General features: G+C 37.9%; 1 protein-coding gene across 1 annotated transcript in view; it reads right to left on the reverse strand.

The window, feature by feature from the left end:
- Positions 1–12,503, reverse strand: part of Uba2 (Ubiquitin-like activating enzyme 2) — a 368,774-nt gene that overhangs the window by 108,137 nt on the left and 248,134 nt on the right. The window contains exon 13 of the mRNA XM_090382009.1: positions 3,897–3,998. Within this exon, the coding sequence (XP_090238135.1) occupies positions 3,897–3,998 (102 nt within the window). The remainder of the gene's footprint in view (positions 1–3,896; positions 3,999–12,503) is intronic.

Raw genomic sequence — 12,503 nt, forward strand, 5'->3', positions numbered from 1 at the left:
ATGTCATCAACGTACCGGAAAGGTAAAAATTTATGATTGGGATTGCTAGTAAAAAATAATTCCTCATAGTAGTGTAAAAACAAGTTAGAGACAAGGCTGGAAATTTGTGAACCCATGGGAACTCCAATTATTTATTTGAATGCAAGCTTGCCATCGAAAATAAAGTTACTGAGTATGCAAAGATTGACGAGGTTGTCCCAAGTACTTTCGTGGACATTAAGTTTCTCGTGGTATTTGTTGAACATTTGTTTTAGCACAAACACCAGTAAGTTAAGTGGGATGGAAGTGAACAGGTTGGTGGTCATGGGCTCGAACTCCGGTCTAATCAAGAAGCGTGTGCTACTCACTGCTGCTCCTGCCCACCTGGCTAGGAGGTGCCAACAGGTTGATATTCTATATTTCAGATTTTAGTTGGTTGAAGTAGAATTGTTTGCAGAAGATAGCAAAGTTGTTGGATGCTTCGCCAACTGGGCTGATAATAAAACTGTCCTGTAATTCTAAAATATGTTTTTTCAGATTGCCAAATGGAGTACGATGGTTATTGTAAAGTTTGTAGGACTTGGCAATAGCATTTTTGATGTCTTGATAGATAATAGTTATCCAGTTTTCAAATCCTTCATGTGGAATGGTATATTTATAAGCAAGTTTGTTGGCAAAATGTGTAAGGGCTCGAAATAGCTTTTTGTTGATGTAATTAAGATTAACTCGATTAAGGGTCTGAATTTGAACCCTTTACTCATAGCTGTTTTTAGATTGTCATTTATGATGTTTAAATTTCCAGTTATGATATGTCTATAATGTTGATCTACAAAAGGAGCATAAACTGGATTATTGCAATGGCATGGGAGATCAGTAAGTGAAATATTACCTAAATTAGTGGCAAGTTGTTTGTAGTTGCAGATTTTTAATCCTAATGGAGGGTCATTATTGAAACAGTGATGCACATCCAATTTATAGCAGTTGTTGAAAGGCAATAGGTTATTGTATTTGTTAAGAATAGAGGACCAAGGTATATTGTCAAACCATTTATGGAGAAATATAATGCTACAATATTCAATGCAGTGAGAAGTAATAGTTCCATTTCTAAAGAGACTGATCTTTTATTATGTGTTTAAGCTGTATATTGGTAAACTCTAATTTATGGCTGGATCAGACAAATGCTTTAAGAACAGACTTTTTAATACTAAAAAGGAACTGGTAAACATTATGCAAGTCAAGTGTAGTATGGTCCCATGAACTTAGGATATTAGAGAAGTTGAATCTGATATTTTTATATGGGTTTTTGTTTCTTGCTACCACGAGCATGTCTGTGAATTTTGTTTTTTAATATATGACTAGGGTTAAATAATTTGTAGATACAGTGCTGGGTGTTCAAGGATCTATTGCTGCAGACAATTTTATTGACGAATTTATTGTTTAAACCATGTGGGTACAGTGAAATGTGAATACACATAAAGATGCTTTCGTAGTATTCACATTTGTGGTTATCTTGTATGATCTTCTATTTTTAACTCCCTTCCCCTCCACAAGAATTTTACTATTCCCTATACCATTTGCTTGTCCACACTTTTTCGTTCAAATTTCTCTGCTTTATATCTGAATTTTAATTTTCAACCATGTTAATTTAATAACTTTTCATCCCTTCTGCACTTCACATTTGTATTATACTTTTGTAAATTTGTATTTATTTTAATTTACATTATTAACTTTATTTTTACACTACGTAGGGACTACCTTGTCTACTAGTATTACAATAAAGGCCACATATTTGCTTCATTTAACAAGTTTAACATTGTCAAGTTTAACATTGACAAATGTAAAGTACTACATATGGGAAGCAGTAACTACCAAGTAACATATCAACTCTGTGGTACTACACTGACAGTGGTAGAGAATGAAAATGACCTAGAGGTAATTGTGCAAGCAGATACGTTTTCTGAGCAGTGCAGACGGTCTGCAAGAGTAACTCATGGTGTCTTGTCAATGATATACAGGAATTTTTCTAGCAGAGATAAGGAAGTGATTATCCCCTTGTATAAGGCGATGGTCAGGCCACACCTTGAGTACTGTATACAGGTCTGGAGGCCTCATTTCAAGAAGGATGTAGAGCTGTTGGAACAAGTACAGAGAAGGACAACAAGATTAGTGAATGGAACAAAGGGTTGCTCTTACGAAGAAAGGCTTAAGTTTTGCAGATTACAGTGTTTGGAGACTAGGCACCTGCGAGGTGATCTGATTGAGGTGTATAAAGCCTTGAATGGTTTGAGATTGCTCAACCTGATGGGATTCTTCCTCTTGCTCAGAACAATCACCCGAGAGGGCATAAATTCAAATTGAGGAAAGACAGTTATAGGATAGATGTGCAGAAGTTTGTCTTTAGCCAGCAGGTAGTTGATTGGTGGAAGAGACTTCCATCTTTCGTTGTGGAAGTTGGTAACTTAAATAAATTAAATAAATAAGGCTGAGCTGGACAGATATTTGGAACAAACAGAGCGGTGAAATCAGAGTGTTTTTTTTTGGCTGATGCTGCATAAGCTTGCTTTCTTGCATCGTATGCCTCTACTAATGCTAATGCGGTATTACATTATATTAATCAATATAATGTTAATAAAGTATATTAATAAATATAATGTAACACCACAATACCATACATAATATTAGCATGGTATTACATTTGTAGACTATTTTCCCAATTGAATAATTGGGAAAATTTATTTCCCAATTATTCAATTAACTGATTGTAAGTTTGCTATTTCCTACTTGAAGATGTGTGGAAGGAGGTGGAGGTAGTCATCCTCCTTCAGGGTATTATGATTCTTAATAAATCAAATGAAAAAGTTGCTTTGTGTATGATTTATGTGAATGCCTTGTTTTTGCTTCCATAATATAAAATATCCATTAAAATCTATATTGGGGAACATTATACATTTTGAGTGAAAATGTTGTTTATAATAATGGCACTGCTGTTCAACAGACCAACCTGTCAAGGGCATTCCCAGAACTGCAGCAGTGAGAGAGAGAGAGAGAGAGAGAGAGAGAGAGAGAGAGAGAGAGGGAGGGAGGGAGGGAGGGAGGGAGAGAGAGAGAGAGAGAGAGAGAGAGAGAGAGAGAGAGCGAGCGATCTGAATTCAGATCTCTCCCCCCACTACAAGCCAGTTGAACATTCTGATTCTCAGCATTGCTAGAATTATTAAAATGCTGAAAATGACTTGGAATAAACTAATATCTATATATATGATTCACTTCAGAAGATTTTTCTCCAAATAGCATTATTAGATAATGAATAGGATCTTTAAATATGATTATATTTACATTAAAATTAAATATTATTTAGCTTAATGCTTCTGCTGGCTGCCAAAAAAAAAAAAAAAAAAATGTTAGTGCAAATTTATTCAGTCATATGGCTCCTGCTCTGACTATGTTAAATAACTGAAGTTTTAACCCTTCATTGGATCATATCAGCATACCAATCACCTTGATGGTAATACATCATTTAAATTTGCACTAACACTTAGCATCTTTCCTGGGCTATAATTTATGTGTTGCATTGAAGATAAAAACCTGCAGAATAGTTGGTTTTTTTTTTTTTTTTTTTTAAATCCCAATTTGAATGCTATTTTGCCACTTTATGCAAAAAGAAAATTATTGAAGTAAATTAGTGAGGTTGGTACAATGGTAAGACAGAGAAGGAATCATGAAATGCTAGTTTATCCAAAGTAAATCAGGAGAGCTGGCAGCTATGCAAATGGCATTTGTATCTGTTATTTCAATTCAATAATAAAAAAAATAAAAAATAAATGCTATTCTTTACAAACAGCTCTTATCCATATATAATTATAAAAGTATTATCATGCTAAAAATTACAATAACATTATCAAATTTTATATCGAGCTCACCTCAGGCTTAGAAGAGCACACATAGCAATTTGGATTAGGTTTATCCAGATGACATGGCACTATTAGCTTCTTATTTGGATTTGGCAACTTATTCAGATAGATCTGAAAAATAAAACATTAGTAAATACTAACTGATTGATAGCTTTAAATCTTATTAAGCTTCTGATCAGCAAGTTTGCTGCATCTGGTGGCCTGCCCACATGGGTTCTGTGTGGTTAATTTTAATAGTGGTAGATTATGTAGAATTTCCTGTGGAATTTTCAAAATGTTAATGTGTTGTTATACTGCCCAGGGCTAGAGCAGAATTGTCAAAAGTCATCGGAATTTTAAAAAAAGTTAATTACTTGAAGAAACAACATGCTCTGCATCTATTTAAATATTATTAACTTGATGTTATCAAATTCATGGTCCACAGAAAGGCTTCAATTTCTAGAAATTTCTAATAAAAGCTAGGAGATAACTTAAGTGGCAATGCCATAAAGGTCTTTAAAAATTCCAAATCTTCAAATTGTGTCATATGCTTTTTCCTTATTGAAGAATACAAACACCAGGTATTCTCATTTTCAAAAAGGCACCTTGGATGGAACGGTCCAGAGTGGACCCGTTACTTTGGAAGGTGTACTGCACTCTGGAGAGGAGTGCCAATTGCCTCCTAACACCATATAAGGTGAGCAATGACCGTTTCACCCCAGGATTTTGAACAGAATAGCCAGAGAAATAGGATGGTAGTTTACTGGGATTCTGGGATCTTTTTCCTGGCTTAGGAAAGACAAGTATGATTGCCTTAGCCAGTAATTGAGAAACTGCTCTTTTAGAAATATTGTATTTGTACTGTACAAAAAGAGCAGGTGGTCCATGGATTTTGCTGACATTTGATCATTTCATAATGGATGAGATCTGGCCAAGCAGAACTTGCCTTGGTAATAGTTAGAGCTGTTTTTAACTCTTCTATGGTGAAGGGCCCATTATAAGGATGAGAATCCTTAGATTTGAAGTTAATTGGCTGCTTTTCAAAAATTCGTAGGACAAGGATCAGGAACTCTGGGGAGTAAAGATATTGAACAGGTCGTAGAGAATGTCTCCCCAAGGGCATTGGCTATTGCGATGGATATTTCCCCTTCATTTTCCATTTTCCCTTCAGATTTTGTCACAGACAGCTTTAGTGCTGGTCAACTTGGTAATACTAGATGCAAAGCAGATCCATGATTCTTTTTGGGTCTGAAGGCGAATATGGAGCACTCTGCAAATTTTAAGAATAAGAGATTGGCTATGGTGGGATATTGTCGGAATATCTCCCAAGCTTTGTTTTGTGTCTTTTTTGCTGTTCTGCATTCCACCAATGTTTTCAAAATGAGGGAAACCAGGTAGATGTTTCAAGAATTGTAATTGCAGCTGCATGGACAATTTTTTTTCTGTGCTGTATGCCACTACATCATTGATAGGCTCCTGACTGACTGTCTTGATGTAAAACTCTGCCATATGTTGAAAGGCATTCCAGTCAGCCGGACCAATCTTCCACAGTTCAGTAGGGTGGTTATCATGGGGAAGTAGTCACTTCCATAGAGGTTATTGTCCACCTCCCAAGTGAATGAAGGGGGGGCATATATAAAGATCAATAGCAGAGAATTACAGATAGGCATGTGGAAAAAGGTGTTACTTCCCATATTTAGAAGGGAGAAGTCATAGTCGGTAAGCATATGCTCTATGACACATCCCCTTCCATTAACATTGGCACTACCCCACGGAGTGTTATGTCCACTGAAATCGCCCAGGAGTAAGATGGGGCAATGGCAGCTGCACAATGAAATCAGCAGGGTTTTCTTTGGAGATGTCAGCACCAAGCAACAAATAAGCTGAACAGACTCTTAGTAAAAACCTTACTGTAAGGCATTTACTACTGCATCTATGCTGGGAGAGAGCAGAACAGGTTGAAAAGGGGTGTAGTTGCCCAGAAGGAAGCAACTCCTCCATGGGCAGGTCCATCCCTAAAAAAAAAAAAAAAAAAAAAAAAAAAAAAGGTTTTCATTTGCCTTCAACTATTTCTCCTGCAAACAAAAGCAAACAGGCTCGTGGTTTTGCAGGAGAGCCTTTATGTCATCAGTATTTTGCTGGAATTCTTGAAAATTTTATTGTAGGAATTTTTGCCATTCTTTTGGCTTGGTGGGTTTATCAGGCAGCTTCCAAAGTGCTGAGGGCTTATTTTTCTTTCTTGAATTTATCTCTTTGTGGAAGTACGAATGCGTCCTGTGTTCATTTCTTTCTCAGCAGAGTTCCAAAACTGAATCATCTGGTACCTCGTTAACCTCAACATCCATTTTTTTTCTTTGGAGGGGGGGGGATAACTTCAGGCCTCTTATTTTCTCCAGAAATTCCTTTTGTTACTAGTGATGCATTAGAAGGTACCGATATGCCAGTGACAGCTCATTTATCCTTCTGTGCAGGTTTTTGTGAGTTTAACAGGTAGCATGCAATGGGAGTGAATGACTCATTTAGTAGGATGGCCATTTCTGTTTGGGTTCCAATAGAACATCTCCCTGCTATCTTCTGAGCATAGGTAGGTTTATTTATATTCAAGGGCTCGCCACTTTTCTTGCCTCCTGATATGATATGTGCAGCTCTGCCTTAAAGTCATTGAATTTATTTTTCTTCTTTCCACCTCTGGTATGCTTGTAAGCAGGGTGCTCTCCTTGGCAGGTAATGCTCAGATAAAGAACCTGAGTTGCCATAGATTCAAATTGAGGAAAGGCAATTGTAGAATAGATGTGCAGAAATTTGCCTTTTGCCAGCAGGTGGTTGATTGGTAAAACAGACTTCTATCTTTTATTGTGGAAGTTGATAGCCTAAATAAATTTAAGGCTGAGCTGGACAGGCATTTGGAACGAATGGAGAGGTGAAATGGGAGGGGGTTTTTTTTGGCTGATGCTGCTGTTGGTTTGTTTGTTTGTTATTTGGTTTTTAGGAGCATTAGCAACTAAGGCCATATTGCTCCGGGATATGCGGTGGTCATTCCCTGACCTTTCCGCACCATCCGTATTTGGTGGTGACGGGCTCGAACCCCGGTCTAATCAAGAAGCGTGTGCTACGCACTGCTGCTCCTTCCCACCTGGCAACGGAGGCGCCGCTGATGCTGCATAAGCTTGTAAGAAACTGCATCGTATGACTCGACTAATGCAGATGGGTTTTGTAGCTGAACATTATATGTTTCGTGGTCCTGTTCAGCATATTGAGTGCATGAAAGGACTCCATGATGAGCCATTTGTGAGTGTCCATATTTCTGGCATTTAAAGCACCTTACAGGATTTAGGACATATGGATGCACTTGACAATTAACATAGCCAGCTCTGATCTCATTAGGGGATCTTGATGAATTAAACGCCAGAAGGACGTTTCTAGTGGGAACGTTCTCATCCCTATCCATGATTATTCATTTTTTAGCTGTCACTCCTTAGGGTTTTAATTCAGAACAGATTTTGTCCTCAGGAACTTCAAGGAGATCCCATTCTACAGCGAGTTAGTCGTCTTGTGGCAGGAACTGTGATCGGCATTCTCCTCTTAGATGTGCTGTTCTGAATGTTTGTCACTTCTGGTCTCTACAAGGATGTGGCCTGAGCAAAGCCGTTTGACAGATTTAGGAGAGCCTGCCAACCCTTCTGGATAAAGAGTGACAGTTTTCCTAATGGCTTCTCACTAGTGGAGTGAATATAATGAGGTGTTAGAACTCCTGTTTCAGTACTTCTGTTTTCTGCCTTTTAACAGAAGTGCCATTATCTGGGTCAATATTCATTTTTCAGATAGGGACCAGGTAGAGGCCTTCCAGAAGAACCAACTTTATCCGGATTAATGGATTTTTTCTTTTTGCTCAGTGCCCAGGCTCCCCATCCACCATGGAGTCAAAATAGGATGCCCACTACCTGGCAAGCAATAAATGCACTCAGGAGAAGGACACCAGGGCTACCCAGACATCATACCCGCACTACCACCAGCCTGAATCCTGTCCCTCGGACCATGAGGGTAGGGGCACGCCAATGACACAGCTTACCCTTGTAGAACTCAGTAACCGACTGATCCTGGCCAAGCACTCCAGGACCAAGAGGACCACCTGTCTTGTCAAAGCAGGGGCCAAAGTGATATGTTGAAGCTGAGTCCCCAAAATTACCAGATCCTCCTTTCCGAATTTCTACAGGTCCCAGCATATGGCAAACATGATGGATACCTATGGTGTTAGCCTGAAACATAGGCTGTGGGCATTAGATCCCAGTGACTATCTGAAGGACCAGCAGTGACAGCAGGGGGTCCCCGTCACCACATACAGGTGCCCGTGTTGAAGGGAGAAATCATTAGAAAACTGAACTTGTAATTTAAGATGGAAATCGAAACCTACACTATTTGACTTTTCAAACATATTTAGAAGTCACGTGAGTTCAAGTCAATTGAAATGTGTGTTGGGCTACTTGACTCCTGCACTGCTATATCTCGCATTTATGCATGTCTGTGGGCAAACCATTCTGCGTTATTGCGCTAAAACAGTGCGTGCAATGGAAGAAATAAATAAATCATTATTTCTCATAAATTAATCAATCATTCATTTATAATTATTTATAATTTCTCTTTCAATAGCAGTTGGGAACTCGGTCAATTTTTACACGACTTCTGATTAACAAATGCATTCTTTAAACCAAGTGATGAGACAGATTAAGTTTTATCATTATACAAGAATGAAAAAGCACAACACATTCCCTTCTGTAACAAAGTAGCTATCAAATCACATGACAAATGAATTGTCATAGAAGTAATATTCACGGAGTCTATTCTTTCAATAAATATATTGATATTAATGACTCTACTGTAGTTTACTAATGTGATTATATTCAAACAGTGCATTCTTCAAAAACTAATGGGATAGTAGTGCTTATGTGGGATGCAATTCCAATTCAGCTGTTTCCTGCTTAGTGCTCTTAATCTGTTCCATAAAAGCAGAGTGCTAAGTGAATTTTCAATAATTGGGACTAGTTTCCCCTGTACGAAATAATGTAACTATAAATGAATGCCTAGACAAGCACTTCTATATAATTTTAAAGCACAGACTTCCTATTTAACTATTAAATTATCAAAACTCTAAGTAGATAAATGGGTCTGTAGTGATGGATTCCATAGTAGATAAATACACAAATTCTGTATGATCCAGTAAAGTTTTAATAATAAACAATAAATGACATGTAGCTTTCAGGGTTAAATCAGGGTTCGTATGCAATAAAGAGTTCTTCTAAATGGACCCCTTCTTCAGCAAAAAAAAAAAAAGGGGGGGGGGAGATCTATTTAACCCTGAAAGCTACATGTCATTTACCATTTATTATTAAAACTTTACTGGATCATACGGAATTTGTCTATTTAAAACCCTTTAAACTATCTGTACAGTGGACCCCCCGCTTTACGATATTAACCCTTAGACATACCATCATATCATGAAAATATCGTAATGTGAACCCAATAACACATTGTTTTTTGGTAATTCGTTCCAAGACCTCAGCAGTTGAAATTTTCTCAATATAACTAAGCAATTTATCTCTCTCAAAGGTGATTTTTATAATGGAAATTGTACATATTGATTACAACTAATATATTGATTAAAACAAAAAGATCACTTCAACTAAAGGATGCAAAACCAAAACACGCGGCCAACACCTTTACAAAGGCTGCTATTGACAGGAACTACCATGTGATCTGGTCGGGGAGAATCATAAGCCAAGCCCATCGTAAAGTGAAATTAATAGGTGCCTCTTAACATGGTCACTGGTTAGCAGATTCAGTCACTTTGTAGAATCGAATTTCAGAAAACCAATTCAAATAATTAAAATGCACTACTCTTTCATCGTTATCATATGTTCAGTTATAAGTTAGATGGGGAATATGCTATGCAAGAAGGATAGGTGGAACAAGACCAGGGTAGGTCTGCTAGGGACAAAAGTTGATGATGTTGTAGAGCAGATATTTTTTTAAAGGCACAAAAGGTGATATAAGTTGTACACATTGGAACTAATGACATTAAGAGTAAGAGATCTGCAGATTTACTCACCAAGTACAGGTCAATGTTGAAAAAAAAAAAAAAAAAAAGTCGCGAATTAGGGTTGAATGTGAAAGTGTCTGTAATTCTGCCCAGGGAGTACATGATGAGAGCCTTGTCGATCAATTCGGCCATGGAGAGATTGTGCGAAGTCTCAAGGGTAAGAATTTTTTCAGCCTAGTCTGTGCACTTGTTGTTCAGGAGAGACTACTTCTACAGGGATGGGGTACACTTAAATAGAAAGGGTGCAAGAATATTTGCTGATGCTATCAAGGCAGTCTTAGGTGGGTCGGAAAACTGCTAGCTTGGGGGGGATACACAGACTAAAAGGTTAACAGTAGCCGCAGGCAGAGGAAAAATTGATTCTTGCACTGCTTCTATTAGAATGAGCAGCAGCCTAGAAATCAAGGCAATGGAAAGTTCCAGGACTGCTGGGAGTCATAGTGGAACAAGTAAATACATGGGCTGTGTTAGGGTAACTAAGAGTAGAAACAGGTGCATCTATACTTGCATGTACACCAATGCTAGGAGTATAGTTAATATACTCAGCCTGGTCTGTGCTTGTTAACAGGAGAGACTACTTCTACAGGGATGGGATACACTTAAATAGAAAGGGTGCAAGAACATTTGCTGATGCTATTGAGGCAGTGTTAGGTGGGTCGGAAAACTGCTAGCTTGGGGGGATACAAGGACTAATAGATTGACAGTAGCCACTGGCAGAGGTATTAAAGTTGTTGCCTGACACCTGTGTTATATCAAGATTGCACTGTAATTTAATTTCTGGTTTCAGTATTTGATTTTAATAAAAGACACTTTAAGAGAAAAATGGAAGGTAAAATCAGAAGGGAAAAATGTTTTCACATTCATAAAAGAGTACGAGGTCTGTCCGGAAAGTATCCAGCCATTAATATTTAAAAAAAAAAAGAGTAACTTACCTGCAACAATGGTGCCTTAGTCCCCTTCAAAGTACTCCTTGGGACCTCACACACTTATCCCACCATTGTTTCCACTTTTCAGAACAATCTGCAAAGTCTTTTTTTGGGATTGCCATCAGCTGCCTCATCACATTCTCCTTAATCTTGTCTGTGGTCTGAAATCGCCTCCCTTTCAGTGGCGATTCTAGCTTTGGGAAAAGCCAAAAGTCATAGACCCATGACTCATCTCTGTTTAACCTTTTTGAGGAAATTTGGGTCATTGTTAGTGGTTTCAAGCAAGTCCTGTGCAACTTGAGCACGAAATTCCTTCTGACCGTGTGACCAGGAGCTCCGGAACAAATTTTGCAGCCACATGTTTCATGCCAAGATCCTCCGTCAAAATCTCTGAAACAATAGTCCGTGGATTCCCATATTTAATTCTCCCACTATCATTCGCCAATTTTCGTTGATTGCAGCCCGCACATGTTCAACATTTTCGGGTGTTCTTCTTGTTGAAGACGTTTCAGAACGTGGATCGCTTTCAATGGATTTCTGCCCATCTTTGAATCGTCGGTACAACATTTTTATCTGGGCTTCACTCATTGAATCATCTCTGAAAGTCTTCTCAATCATTCGAATAGTAGTTTCCGCGGACAAATGTCCAACTTTGAAGCAAAACTTGATGAAGATTCGCTGATCTACTCGCTTTGTCATTGTGAATGCAACAGTCACACAGTACACAAGCTCACTCAACGGTGTCTAACTGCTGACTGACTTGCCCCAAGGGAGAGTGGCTGTTCACGCATGCGCAGTAAGGTTTCCTTTGACGAGCTGCCAAGTTACATAAAGGCCATGCGACCAGTTCTCAAGGTATTCAAAATGGATGGATACTTTCCAGACAGACCTCGTATGTTGTCTTAGCATCTACATATTTGTGAATGGCAGCCACCTGCAATCTATGCAGGTGGCTGCATTTCACAAACATTATTATTTAAAATGCAAAAATGGATAGATATAAGAATTCATATCAAAAATCTAGAGCAATAATATGTGCACGCCTCTAAATGCTGTTGCCATTTAGGAATGTACAGAAGAAAAAAAAAAAAACATGGTAAATTTTCAGGAGCTAAATCATTTTTTCTTTTTCAGGAGTAAAGGAAAGCTTAGAAAAACAGCCTCGGCACTCAATGCAGCTTAACATCTTGTCTTCCCACCTCCTCTATAAGTCCCAACTCACTAATAAAAATCAGAAAAGTGAACCTACCTACATTTTGAAGAATATCAGATGAACATTATTGCATTACCAGACAAGCATGAATCCAAATTTCTTGTAATACAAGAAATGAATGTAAAGTTGGTTTGCAAAAATAAGAGCCTTTACATCAAAAGTTTTCATCTGAGAAGTTTTTGATTTGGAATTTTTCTCCACAGAGGAAAATCTCAAAATACAATTGGTTACAAAACTGACTTTGTCAATAAGTATTAACTGTGTTTAGAGACAGATTACCATTCTGTTAATTCAGCTTCCAATATAATTTAATCTATAACAGCAAGAGGTAGAGAAACATAAGCATTAACTTTATGACTCAAACTAAAAGCAGCAAAAAGTACTTTACCATAGTAAACTACTTA

Source organism: Mastigoproctus giganteus, chromosome 9 (genome assembly GCF_048544385.1).
Source record: "Mastigoproctus giganteus isolate SK-2022 chromosome 9, ASM4854438v1, whole genome shotgun sequence".
Lineage (NCBI taxonomy): Eukaryota > Metazoa > Arthropoda > Arachnida > Uropygi > Thelyphonidae > Mastigoproctus > Mastigoproctus giganteus.